Here is a 14,276-nt window from a genome sequence, read left to right on the forward strand (position 1 = left end):
GTGATATTACAATTGTTTTCTACTCATGATAGTATATGCTTGAGAGGGTACGAACCATGGTTAATCAGCAGGCTGTTCCTGTGTCTTATGATGCAGGTGAAAGTCTGAAAGTTACAGGTGTAAACTGTTGGGATGATATTTAAATTTTTTGCTTTGGTATTCCTCTTGTGACAAGGGGTGTATCTGCCTGGGGGGAAATAGTCATCCATTCTCGTGGATCTTAGCGATGCCACACAGAACTTGCCTGCAGTGGTTATGGATTGCCTAAAAAATAAGTAGAAGTGTGGCGTAGTAGTCACCAGCATTAATAGTTGTGTTCCAAGTATGATGTCAAAGTAAGGCCTTTAATGGTCGTAAAAAAACAGAGGCCATATTTTGGGATCAGGCATTTAATAACCATGACTTTTACATCAGCTGAGTATGATTCAAAAAGAATTGTCATAAGTTTGTTTTAAATCTATTTTAAGAACTTCAGTGGATACATTAGTGAGCATTTGTGAAAACCACCATGCACATATCTTGGGGTAGTTTCACATACAATTGTATGTGAAACTTCTGGACATTGTGGTTTTCAGTAGGCCTAGTCGTAAGTGTTGATTCTTGTTATAGATATCGTCCACCTTGCCTTTCCTATGGTCACCCTGATCTTTCAGCATTTTTAACATCTTTGTCTTTTTCTCAAAAATATGCAAGTTTTCTGGACACAGGTCACATTCGTAGCACCTTTTATGGACCACGAATGAATGTCACAGATGGGAGCAATGCTTCTGATATTCAAAATCACACATAATCTACTAAGTTATGTACATGTTGTACAAAGTCTAATAAAGCATTTATACTCACTCTGTAGTTATAATAATTTTTTCTATTATCGGTTTAGAAACTATTATTTAAAGGTTTAACCTTTTTTTTTTAATGAAAAATAGATTTACGTGATAATAGGATACATACCAATAAATCAATTCATGAAGGGAGCATATACAGATTTTGTCATCGCCAAAGAAGCGTAAACTCAAAGTTGTGTCAAACCTTTAGCAAAGCAAGCACAAAGTCATTATTGTTGTAAGAAAATTAGTATTAAATTTTTTAAATAATTAATTTTATTACTCACATTTCATCTGAACAAATGATACCTAAGAAGTATATATTTTACGTAAAAACAAAGCATAATAACAGTGTGACGATTTTGATTTTAGTTAATGTTCAGGCATAGTCCATCTTCAGTTACTTCTAATATGATTATTATTTTCTTTAGATATGAATGTTTTTAAGTAGATAGATGTCCAACACTCTAAATAATATTATAAAAGGGGGGGGGGGGGGAACTATGGCATTATATGCCTAAAACAAATCATAAACAGAAATATGTCATCCTTTGAGCAAGCAGCAAGTGTTGTATTAAGTAATAATATACTAACAACCCGTAATCTTGTACATACAATATTTATTAAGTCCTCTCGTCATCTTACATGTTTTATCACTGTCGAACCTGTGTACCAACATTACCACTGTCCAATCAACATTACCAACTCACAACACATACCAACATTACTAACACATCATCATCCCCTTTCCACATACATTTAGTGTTTCCATTTTTTAACTGATCATGCTAGTTACTCATTGCCACTTAACACTTTATTTCTTTACCTCAGCTAACTCATCATAATATTTCTTTACAACAAGCATGCAACATCTCTTACACATACATTTTGCTCTTTACATACAACACTTACAGTTTGCACTTTACATTCACCTCTTGTTTAACACATTACTGAAATATGTACATAACCCTCCTCAAACTTCAAGCGAACTGACCTGACCTATCTCACCTTATTGACAATTAGTACATGTTTTCTTTTTCAGTTTTCTGAGAGACCGTGTGTTTGTGGTCTTTATTTGTGCCCCTAATCGTTCCTCTGTTTCACCTCCCACGCTCTCCTTACTTGGTTGAGCTTCGGCACTATTTGCACCCCATCCTGGCCAATCCTCTTCCTCCCCACTTGTTGCTAAATCATATTGGACTGTTTCCCCAATACCATCACTTGCCTCCTTGTTTGTGTTGTTACTTGTGCTAGATAACTCCATATCACTGTAGTTTTTTCTAGGCACGTACTGATTGTAAGAAGGCTTTAAATCTTTGGATGTACGCCTAACCACGTTACCTCTGTGGTTGGCAACCCAATAGGACCTAGGTGCTGTATCATATTTACTTATGATTTTACCCCTTTTCCACACTTTGTCCTGGATGGTTCTCTCTACCACATTCTGCCCAATCCTAAAATCTAGATCTTTTCTGCCTGCTGTTTTGTTATACCACTTCCTTGTCCGATCCTCTCTTTTCCTTAACCATTGAGAAACCCCCAGGTGTACTTTAGGTTGGAGTTTGTCAACCGTAACGGGTAGCTTGGTTCGTACGTACCAAGCGACTGTTTAATAATTCTGATGGGGAGACTCCTAGACCTGGAATTGGTATATTTCGATAGGCTCGTAATGCCTCCCTATAATCAGTACCCGAATCAACGCATTTGCGCAGTAGTTGCTTGGCAATGTGTACCCCTTTCTCCGCGAAACCATTGCTTTGGGGGTACCTAGGACTACTAAGTTGAAGTTCAAACCTGTCCCTCGCGAAATTCCCAAATTCCCGGGAGCCAAATGGTACATTATCCGCAACCAATATTTGAGGATCCCCATGTGTTGAAAAAATGGATTTGCAAGCATCAATCACATGTGCAGCAGTTTTACCTTGTAGTTCCGTTATGTCCAACCATTTAGAGTATGCGTCTATCACAATAAGGTAACTCTTACCCCCAAAATCCAAGATATCTGCCGATTCTCGCTCATATGGGAGTTTGGGAATTTCTCTGGGCAGATATTCATGCTTCCGATTTCTAGGAGCATACTTTTCACAACTTTCACACTTGTTAACATACATTTCTACATCATGGGCCCATCCTGGCCAGTACAGGAGGCTCCCTGCTTTCGCCCGTGACCTCTCAACCCCACTATGTCCCTCATGCACTAATCGTAACATTTCTGACCGCAATTTCGTGGGCACAAGTATTCTATCCTGAAAAAACAACAAATTCTCTTCTACAAATATGTCATTACGTATCTGCCAAAAAGAACTTACGCTAGGATCAATTTTCTTTTTGTGTTCTGGCCATCCTGTAACACAATACTTCATTAATATCTGAAGTTGTGGGTCTTTATTAGTTTCTCTTTCAAACTGCGCTCTTCTAGATGGAGTAATTGCCAAATTTTTCGACACACTATGCACCATTTGCAACATCCCTACATCATCTTGGACATCATCAGTTATATAGGAACGAGATAATAAGTCAGCAACATACATTTCTTTGCCTGGTAAATATGACACTGACAGGTCATACGGCAGAATTTTTAGCCTAAGTCGTTTAAGACGTGTGGAGCCTATCTTGCTAACTGGTTTGGTCATTAGGGGCACCAGGGGTTTATGATCTGTGACTACTCTTATTCTATACCCAAACATCCACTCATGAAATTTTGTTACACCAAAAACTATTGATAACATCTCTTTCTCAATTTGTGCCCAGTTACATTCAGTTTCTGTTAGCTTTCGCGAAGCGAAAGCTACTGGCTGCCCTTCCTGTAATAAGCATGCTCCTAGACCTGTCTGGGATGCATCACATTGCAAGGTGATGGGTATTGCTGGGTCAAAACTCTTCAAACATGGTGCCTTAGCTACTGCCTCTTTTAACTGACATAGAGCCATCTCATGACAGGGTAACCATTGCCATGTTACATCTGATTTTCGGAGGGTTTGCAGCGGTTGTTCAAGTTTGGACATGTCCTTTATGAAGGGTCGAACATAATTGAACATTCCTAGAATGCTTTGCAACTCTTTAAGGTTTTTGGGTGGTTTAATTTCCATCAAAGCCCTGGTTCTCTCCGGATCGATACTCATTCCCTTAACTGAGAAAATATGTCCCACATACTTAACTTCAGCCTGTGTATACTGAACTTTGTTAGGGTTAAACTTAACCCCTATTTCCCTGGCTTTGTCTAAAACCGCTTGTACAGCTATATTATGTTCCTCTTCGGTCTCCCCATAACAAATAAAATCATCTATGTAGGCTATGCAATTTGGGATATTACCAAAATTTTTGTCCACTTCCTCCTGGAAGACTTCAGGGGCCGGAGCTAACCCATACGGCATTCGTGTGTACTTATATATACCATAAGGGGTGGAGAACATGACATAGTTCATAGCATCTTTACTTAGTCTGATTTGAGAAAATCCTTCCTTAAAATCAAAAACTGAATAATACCTTTTTTTGTCTAGCTTATCCTGGATATCTTGCAACGTTTTAATTACATACCGTTTCTTGAAGATGACCTTGTTAAGATCTACCGGATCTAAACATATTCTTACGGTACCATTGGGCTTATCTACAATCACTATATTACTGATGAAACCTTCAGGGTTAGGATCTGTTACTTTAACAATCACACCTAGGTTTTTCAACCTCTCTAATTCTTTCTCTAAAGGCCCTAGCCTTGACTTGGCAATTCTCCTAGGAGGATGTTGAAACCTGAGTGCATTGGGTGCAACTGTAATATTGTGCTCCCTGGGAAAGGAACCCAAACCGGAAAACAGATCAGGATTGGTGTTGATTAGGTCCTGAGCCTCACCCCCAGACACACAGTGCACCCTTTGCACATATCCTAACTCCATACATCCTGAAAGACCCAACAGAGGGTCTGATTTGCAATCAACTAGGTAGAATTCCAGATAGGCTTCTTTTCTACCTACTGTACAATGTAAGGTTACTATCCCCACTGGCTGAATTTGTTTTCCCCCACCATATGGTTCTAACCTTGCTTTAGTTTGCTTTATCTTGAACTGCTTGTTTACTTTCTTAAAGATCACCAATGGCATTACATTTACCTCAGACCCAGTGTCTAATTTGAGAGTGACTGGCTTGCCTTCAATGTGAAGTGTTTCCTTCCAATGTCGCTGATTAACCTTGACCTGGCCTGACGTTTGCAATGAGGATACAACCCTTAAGTGATTTATATTAAAACTGTCACTGTCACTATCTTCATTCACTTGCACTGATCGAACCTGCTTTGTTCTACAACTAGATGCAAAATGATTTAATATACCGTATTTACTCGCGTAAAGGCCCCCCTTTTTTCCCCAAATTTTGACTCCAAAAAAGGGGAGGGGGCCTATATGCGAATTTGGAGGAAAAAATAGATTTTTCTTTTCAAGTTGTGCGTCTTTGTTCGAATGAGGAAGGCGGGGGAGGCAGCGACGTGGCAGGAGGGAGAGAGAGGCAACGCTGTGTCAGGAGGGGAGAGAGGCAGAGGCGTGGCTTAACCTCCCTCCTGCCAGCTAGCCAGCCAACCAGACAAAGGAGTGTTAGAATCCTTGACCCACTTCCCTTCCTCCTTCACTTCCCCTCTTCTTCTCCGACAACACTGCACATCAACACAGCGCGTGAGTCCAGCTTTCTTTATCTTTATGTCGTTTGAGATAGGACTAACTGCTTACGTCTGGCATGCCTCACGACGGTCCTACTGAGAACGGACAAACTATAATACCAGTCACCTCCCGCCGGTCACAATACATGGCTTGTTGTTTGATGCATGCCAAGCTGCCCTGCCCTCAGATAAACCCAGAAAAACACGTTTTTAAATTTTTTCTCAAAAATGTTTACAAAACAAGGAGGCTTATACGCGGGCGGGGCCTTTACGCGAGTAAATACGGTACCACACTTGTTGCACTTCTTTCCCCAAGCTGGACACTCCCTTCTCCTATGTTTGGTATTACATCGAGTACATAGTTGGATACCTTCTTTGTAGCTCCCACTGAACTGCTTACCATGTGTTGATTTAGTTATTTGTACTTGACTGTCTGACCTATATTTTCCCGCTGTCGACTTCACAGCATCCACACTTAATCCTTGTTGGCCGTGATTGGTAGATGATGCTGCATTTATCTGCTGCGCCTGCATCACACTTGCTTCAACCACCCGGCAATGTTGAGCCACCTTTCCCAATGAAGTGTCCTCTAACCTCAACAGAACTTCCTGTAACGCGCGATCTGTGCATCCTTGAATTACGTGATCCCTAATGATGCTCTCTTCTTGATCCCCGTAATCACAATAGCGCGCTAAAGTTTTCAACGCAGTTAAAAAATTATCAAACTTTTCCCCTTCTACCCATTTCCGTTGTGCCAACTTAAAACGTTTGTAAGTTGTGTTCTTTTTTGGAGTACAGTATTTCTTTAATGCCGCCACTACATCACCATAACGACTAGAACTTTCACCATCAATCTTGAATGTGTTAAAGGTGCGTAATGCATCTTCTCCAATCAGACTCAATAGCAATGCACACTTCACTTCATCTTTCGCGGTAGTCTGTCCAGATGCGGTTAAGTACAGTTGAAATTTTTGGTAAAACATTTCCCAATTTTCAGCGGAATTTGGGCCATTAATATCAACCGGTCCCGGTGGCGGCAACAGCACTCCCGCCGACGCCATTATAGTATGTCACCCGTTGCCATTAGTCACTTTACCGTATTAGTTTATAACCCGTTTCGGCCTTTGTCCCTTCTTGATGTGCTAGGGAACATTTTGTTCATTATTATAATATCCACTCGACTGCGCCATGTTGTATTAAGTAATAATATACTAACAACCCGTAATCTTGTACATACAATATTTATTAAGTCCTCTCGTCATCTTACATGTTTTATCACTGTCGAACCTGTGTACCAACATTACCACTGTCCAATCAACATTACCAACACACAACACATACCAACATTACTAACACATCAGCAAGTGCCAAGTCCATAGTCAGTGGCTCATTGCAAGGAAATTAGACAAATTTCAAGTTTAAGCCCTGACTAAGAAAATGGCTGTCATCAAATGGGAAAATAACTGGGGTAAAAAAATTCAACCTGTCTTTGATTTTGAAATTTTACTGAACTCTTTGTTTACCTCTCTAGGAGCAATAATAAAATTTTTAACAAGTTGGATTTCAGTGGAAATGTTTGAAATGATCTTAGAGGACACAATATTTTTAAGTGGATGAGTGGTTGGTGAAGTGGTTAAAACTTGCATGACACGAAAAAATCTTGGAAACAGTATGTGGACGTGACACAGAGACACCGGCAACATGAAACATAATAGTATTCCCAGCAGTTTGCTATTCTTATGGTACACAACAAATAGAGTTTCAAACAAAAAAAAAACTAATATGAAATAAATCTTTTCTTGATTTGGTTTTTAATTATGTGATGCAGCAGCCACTTTTAACATTTGTTGCCTTGTTAGTGAGACAGTTTTGTGTTGCCATTTTTCAAACTTGAAAACGGATTGTGGTCCTTTGCTTAACTTGACATAGTCCAGTCATAGTCAAAATTAGGTAAGTATCTCGGAATTTGAGATACCCAGCTATAAACTCGTATGAATCTGTATTTTGACATCCTGAAAGTTGTCTCAAAACCTTCATATGGTAGGGTGTACGCGACTATTAAAATCTAAGGTCAAAGGTCACAAAAGTCAATTTTTTGCACATTTTTTGCAAATATCTCGTTTCCTTTTGGTTTTTCGCTATTTGTATTTATTATCAATATTGTAGAGTATTAAATTCCTTACAACTTTTGTTTCAGAAATGTTTTCATACGTTGAATCGTTTTCGAGATAGAGGACGTAGAGCGCGCGGTTAGAGCATCATTAAAGGTCAACTGGTAGTCCCGGTAAAAAACACGCCATATAAAGTTTATTAATTATTGATAAATACATAATTATTAATAATTTTCATTTCTTGTAGGGAATTAATCCTCTACAATATTGATAATCAATACAATTAGCGAAAAACCCATAGGAAACAAGATATTTGCAAAAAATGTGCAAAAAATTGATTTTTGTGGCCTATGACCTTAGATTTTAATAGTCGCATACACCCTACCATATGTAGATTTTGACACAACTTTTAGGATGTCAAAATACAAGTTCATACGAGTTTATAGCTGGGTATCTCGAATTCCGAGGTGAACTTACTAAGATGACGACTAAGAAAGAAGATGGGAATTAGATATGAAGAATTTTATATTTTCCAGGTCTCTGCCTAGGTCCGTTATCCTAGACTTTTCCTAACATTCACATAGAAAAGAAGGTAGAAATTTGTGTTACAAAATACCATTTTAAATCTGTAATGAGTATCTGAAATAAACACTCTATCTCCTGCCTGTTTTTAAAAAGGCTTAAGTTACATGGACTGAGGTGTGTTTATTTTATTTCTTGTAACACTACTGATTGTTCTGCAAACAGCCTCCTGAGCAAGGTGGATGGCTCGTTGCTGGATGACGATCTACTTCTGGAAACCTTACGAGCCTCAAAATCCACAGCTATTTCAGTGGCGAAGCAACTGGAGGTCTCTGTTGCTACAGAAGCGGAAATCAATGAAGCTCGAGAGGTAATAAGATATTTGTAGGCGTGTTGAATATATTGTAAAAGCATTGTAAATCAAATAGGATTATGAACCCAAGGTTTCCACCAATGATTTATAATTTACTTTATTTAGACTTAGCTATAAAACTAAAAGTTCCTATTCAACTGTTTATTTTTAGCTATAGGCTGTTACATTTTACATTTTATTTATTTTAAACACTCTTTGGCAGTATTTAATCAGCATTATCATAACAAAATGCTGCAAATTGCAAATCACGTCTGGCTTCATATAAATCTACCTACATCTTACATGTTCGTATTGTAACTTGTTTTGAGAAAGTTTGATTGTTACAAGAGATCAGTTATGATTTTCCAACATTTTTAATCATTTACCAATCATTAATCATCTGTCATTGATCAATCATCTTCCATCATCAGTTATTCATCATCCATCAATGAATCATTACTTATTTCTATTTCAACAGCCTATGTGGCACATCTTTCATTTTAGGCCTTCTAAAACTACTACTTTTCTCCTATTCTCTTTTTGATTCCTTAAGCATTCACATTCTCTTTCATCTGATATTTTTATTGTGTACAGGATTTTCCATAGTTTTTCATTCTTTTTTTTTTCTTGCTAATATTTTCAGCCATTTTTTACCATCCATTCTCATTACACAATTATATCAAAACCAATTAAATAGTTTCCTCATAATTTTAGTCAAAACACGATAACCAAGGTCCCTTTCTGATCACATATTTAGCATCACCATACAAGAACACACATACTGCAGTTACAATCCAGACACACCGACATGTGCAGGTCTTGTCTGGCCGTCCTCATAGCGTTGTGAGGAGACATTTAGTTCCAAGCTAACTTTAATTTTGATTGTCTTGTCTTTAGTCATTCTGTGTGTAATCTTGAGGTATTTAACCCTCATTTTCATTTTTAATCATCTGTGTACATATGTTTAAGTATCTATGTAGTGGTCAAGGTTCTAAGAGCTACATCTAAATTTAAAAAAATTTTGCAGAAATTTTTTTTCCCTCCAAATTTAGCATCTTCTGTTTGACACATAATCTATTTTATTCTCAATGTTTGTTGATCATTTTTAATTTATTTTATAGTTTTTGACAAAAATGCATTGTTAATAATTTTGTTGCAGAGCTACCGCCCTTGTGCCCGGAGGGCATCCATCCTGTTTTTTGTTCTGGACGATTTGTCTGGCATCGACCCCATGTATAGATTCTCCCTTGATGTGTACATCTCACTGTTCACTATTTCCTTGGAAAAGAGCCAGCCCAGCAGTGTGTTGGAGGAGAGGATTTCCAATCTTAACGAGTTCCATACTTACGCTGTTTACAGGTGTGTGTTTTTACGTAAGTCTGAAATTTTTTTTTTAAATTTTGAAACTTAATTTTTTTTTTCAATCCCTGTTATTTTCTACCCCTTGCAGTAATGTTTGGTCATATTACAAATAATTGTGGACGAAAGTTGCAGATAATGTTTTTAGGTTTTACAATAAAAGGAATGGATTTAATAATGTACAGGGTACAGATTTTATGATTTTTTTTTTTTTAATTTCTAACCATTTTTTTTAACCTCTTGCAGCAATATTTCATCTTACCAAAAATTGTTTCATACAAAAGTTTTAGATAAAAACTATATAATTTACAAATTCTTCGAATGAATTCAATGGTGAGCCTACAAACAGATTAATGATTCTTTTTTCTCCTCCAACCCTTGTTTTTTCCACCCCTTGTAGTTATGGTTGGTCTTATCATAAATGTTTGGTATTACTCCTACGAGTTATAATACAAACGGATGTGATATTAATCATATTATGGAAGTTATAGCAATTTTTCTGTATTTCAAAAAACCTTCCCCATTTCTACTCTTTTGGTTGGATATTGCCCATTAATGAACTCAACCGAGATTTTACGCTACTATAATTTATGTATATATCAGTTTGGAAGTGATTTATGAAAAATTGTGACAGTTATCGTGTCCACACACACACACACACGCACGCGCGCACACACACACACACATATATATATATATATATATATATATATATATATATATATATATATATATATATATATATATATATATATATCAACTTTTGAGTTGACAATTGTTTTGTGGTCTGTGGACCATGAAATGAAAAACTATATAACAATTTTCCTAAACATGGGGGGCAGTTCCACCCCCACCCTCCCTATCCCGGGCGAGGGGATGGGAAAACGTGTCAGAAGCAGCACAGGCAGCCAGGCGAGGTGCTGGTGTCCCGGACTCCAGGACCAGGCGGCTTGAGAGGGGGACATTTTAAAATACTATCCTTATGGTAAATATTATTTATTTATTAAAATCTAGTAAACTGGATAAGAAAATTGTGCCATAGACTTAACAACATGTGGCACAGTATTGCCTATCTCTCGCACACTCTCCTGTTCTCAAATTTTTTGGTTTTCTTAACTTTGAAATGCTTGTATAATTATAAATAAATTAGAACATAAAAATAGTTTCATATTATTACGTGAAAATGGGTAGGTGAGAGGGGGGGGAGGGGGGGGGGGGGGCTTTTCATATATCAGTTTTATGTGTAAGAGGACATGAGTATGTTCATGATTCATCAAAAATGCATAAATCTTGAAGTAAGGTGAATCATAAATCAGTAACCACTACTAATGTGCTCACTAGACAAACACACATTATTTAAAATGAAACAATTTTCTTACCTTTTTTACAGTCATCAGAATTGGTATAAAAAAATCTCTAACTATCATAATTCTCTTTTAATTATTTCATCTGCGATTTCTTCTCTTGATACCTAAAACCATCAATTACTACAATTACTGGGGAACTACGCCTAGACAGCAGAGAATATTAACAAACCCACTCATACAACGTAGCAACTTCTATATTACTCAAACAGCTTTTCAGCCCAACAAAACAAGGGAAAAACAACAATCAGAATACAGGGAAAATTAAGTAATCTACATATAAATACGAAACAGGTTGGATCAGGTAGGACAGCCGGCTACTTCTACAAGTCTACATGAGCATTAGGCCCAACTAAGTCTTCCATACTTATCTTTTATGTAGAAATAACGAACTTATCATCACCGTCGTCTCACCAGCACTTCTGAGAGCCATAGACAGAAGTGCCAAATGAACCCCAATATACCTTATACCCTATTTTAAAAGATTGTGGATAGTCTCAAGAAAGTTCAGCATAATAACACGGTGCATGTGTGATCTTGCCAAACCAATCACATCATTGTGTGGGAGCGCATGCTAGAACAGCACAGATGTGAATGTCACTTAGCCTCAGGCTGGTGGTCTGAACATTCTTTCAAGAAGGTTCACACAGTTGGCCTTGTTATTAGTAACTAAATGTCTCATTCATATGTCAGTTGCCCTGGCCACCTGCAGGTTACGAAGAAAAAACAAGAGACAATCAACCTCACGAGTTGCGGTGATGCTAAACTCTAAACTGCAAGTCTTTGAGCTGGTCAGCCGACCAGATCAAATAATCGCAAAAAAAAATTCCTTTATGAATATCTTCATGTTACAGTATCGTTGATGTCTGAGTGCTTGTTCACAGGAACATTTGCCGTGGCCTATTTGAGCGACACAAGCTGCTGTTCTCCTTCCACATGTGTGTGAAGATCCTGTACGCACAGGGATCAATGAATCTGGATGAGTACAACTTCCTTCTGTCAGGTGGAGTTGTCGTGGATAGAGCAGAGCAACCGCCCAACCCTTGCCCAGGTTTGTGCACTGTCCGCTTTGCCAGGCCTCTGATAGCAAATACTGAACCCATGCAGTAACATTATGACCTTATGAAAAGTCTTAACCTACTTTTATCTTTGTAATTTAAGATATTATAACTTAGAATTTGGTCAAGTTTTTCATCCAACTAATTTAATAGCCTACTTTATTCATCATATAATAGTTGTAATAATTTCCTAATTAAGCATGGCTATCATAGAGTTAAAGAATTTTTTTAGAACAGTAAAACAAAAAAATGTTTTGTTATGTTTGGTAGAATATATTAAACAAAAGATTATTCTACTTATATTGTATTATATCATATAATTTGAATTCAGAAAAAATGTATATGCATACTTTTAGCTAATAATTTTATCTTGTAAATATGTATATTTTTTAGTATATTTTCATAGCATCAATGTATGATTTTATAGACAATGAATGAATGAATGAATGAATGAATGAATGAATGAATGAACAAAGTAATATTTGTCTTCGCAGAGCTACAGTTACAGCCATCTTGGTTAGTAGGATTTACCAGGAAGGGCATGATTGAAACTTTAAGCCTTGCCAATCTTTGTGATAACTCCAAAATTTATTTGAATTTAAGTTCAAACTTAAATTAATTTAAATATGTTTAATTTTTGGTGTAAAATTTGTCATGATTTACAGTATTTTCACACTAACCTTCATATATATATATATAGTTCCTCTTGTCATTAGGAACTACCAGTAGACATTAGGGAAGTTTAAATTATCTATATTATTACTTCATTGCTATGTAGATGATGGTGATACATTTTTTTAAAAGCTTTATTGTGACAACCTACAGGGATATTATAGATCTTAACCCTGTATAAACTAAGTTTTAAAAATAAGGCCAAGTAAGAAAAGGGCGTAACCTTGAATTTTAGACCAAGAAAGAAACATCAGATTAGAATGAGTGCTTGTAAGGAGTTTGGTATCCCTCTCCCAACCTGCACTTCAGTCTCAACAGACGGCTGTGACAACTGTGGGATGCTACACAGCTCAGTTCTCACGATGTAATATGTTTCACGGATTATAATTATAAATTAGTAAATATCCGTGGAAAATATTGGTGACAGAACAACAGATTCATAGAAGTTGTATTGAAATTTCAGAAATAGCCCTTAAATAATAGTAATAGTGAGAAAATGAAAAAGAATCAACATTTCCTGTGATACTGAACAGTAAGTCTCATGTAGCTTATTTAAATGTTTAGGTTCTAAAATTTAAAACTGAAATTTTTCTTAGTAATTTGTTGATGGGCAGTAGTGATCTTGTGACATGTGCAACGTTTCAGCATGGCTGCCCGAGGATGCCTGGGATAACATCACGGAGTTGAACAAGCTGCCAGGGTTCGGGGGAGTCACCTCTTCCTTTGAGCAGTACCCGCGCGACTGGCAGCTGTGGTTCATCGACAAGGAGCCAGAGAAGCAGCCCTTGATCGGTAAGTCAGCCGACACCTGTCCCACCGAGCTGGGAGGGTGGCAGCGTCCGTGGCACGGTCTCAGCTTCTTATCACCTGAGCATGCTGGTCTTTGAAGGTACATAACAAGAGAACACCACTGCCCCGTAACTTCAACCTTTATATAGTGAACCTCATTATAACAAACTGTCTGCTGAAGGCCCACTCAAAACATCTGAAAACAAACTTTTTTTCTTCTCTTTTGAATGACAGCTTCGTTATAACAAGGAGACATAAGTGTCAGTCGATATTATTTTTCTTTGTTAATATTTAATCAATTATGTTCAAAACTAAACAATGCTGTTTTAATTACTTAATGATACTACAGAAAATAAAAATATTCAATCTAAATACAAAAATTCAGTTCAGAAGTACAACACTACAAAACTGCCTAAAATTCTGAAGTTTGCTGATAAAGTAATGGCAAGATGGTCAGGAAAATACATGATACATTTCTTGTGGACTTAATTGTGTTTTTTCACTGGTATCCTTGCATTAACAAATAAAAGAAATATAATAAAAAAAAAGTGAAAGCACACAAAAACTTAAATAAGCAATT

At 37.1% G+C, this 14,276-nt stretch overlaps 1 protein-coding gene across 2 annotated transcripts in view; it reads left to right on the forward strand.

Moving 5' to 3' along the window:
* LOC134531211 (dynein axonemal heavy chain 2) overlaps positions 1–14,276 on the forward strand; it is an 864,487-nt gene that overhangs the window by 738,784 nt on the left and 111,427 nt on the right. For both annotated transcript variants that reach the window (XM_063366870.1, XM_063366871.1), the window contains 4 exons: positions 8,328–8,472; positions 9,614–9,813; positions 12,062–12,228; positions 13,553–13,699. In XM_063366870.1, coding sequence (XP_063222940.1) covers positions 8,328–8,472; positions 9,614–9,813; positions 12,062–12,228; positions 13,553–13,699 — 659 coding nt within the window. The remainder of the gene's footprint in view (positions 1–8,327; positions 8,473–9,613; positions 9,814–12,061; positions 12,229–13,552; positions 13,700–14,276) is intronic.

Source organism: Bacillus rossius, chromosome 3, assembly GCF_032445375.1.
Source record: "Bacillus rossius redtenbacheri isolate Brsri chromosome 3, Brsri_v3, whole genome shotgun sequence".
Classification (NCBI taxonomy): Eukaryota; Metazoa; Arthropoda; class Insecta; order Phasmatodea; family Bacillidae; genus Bacillus; species Bacillus rossius.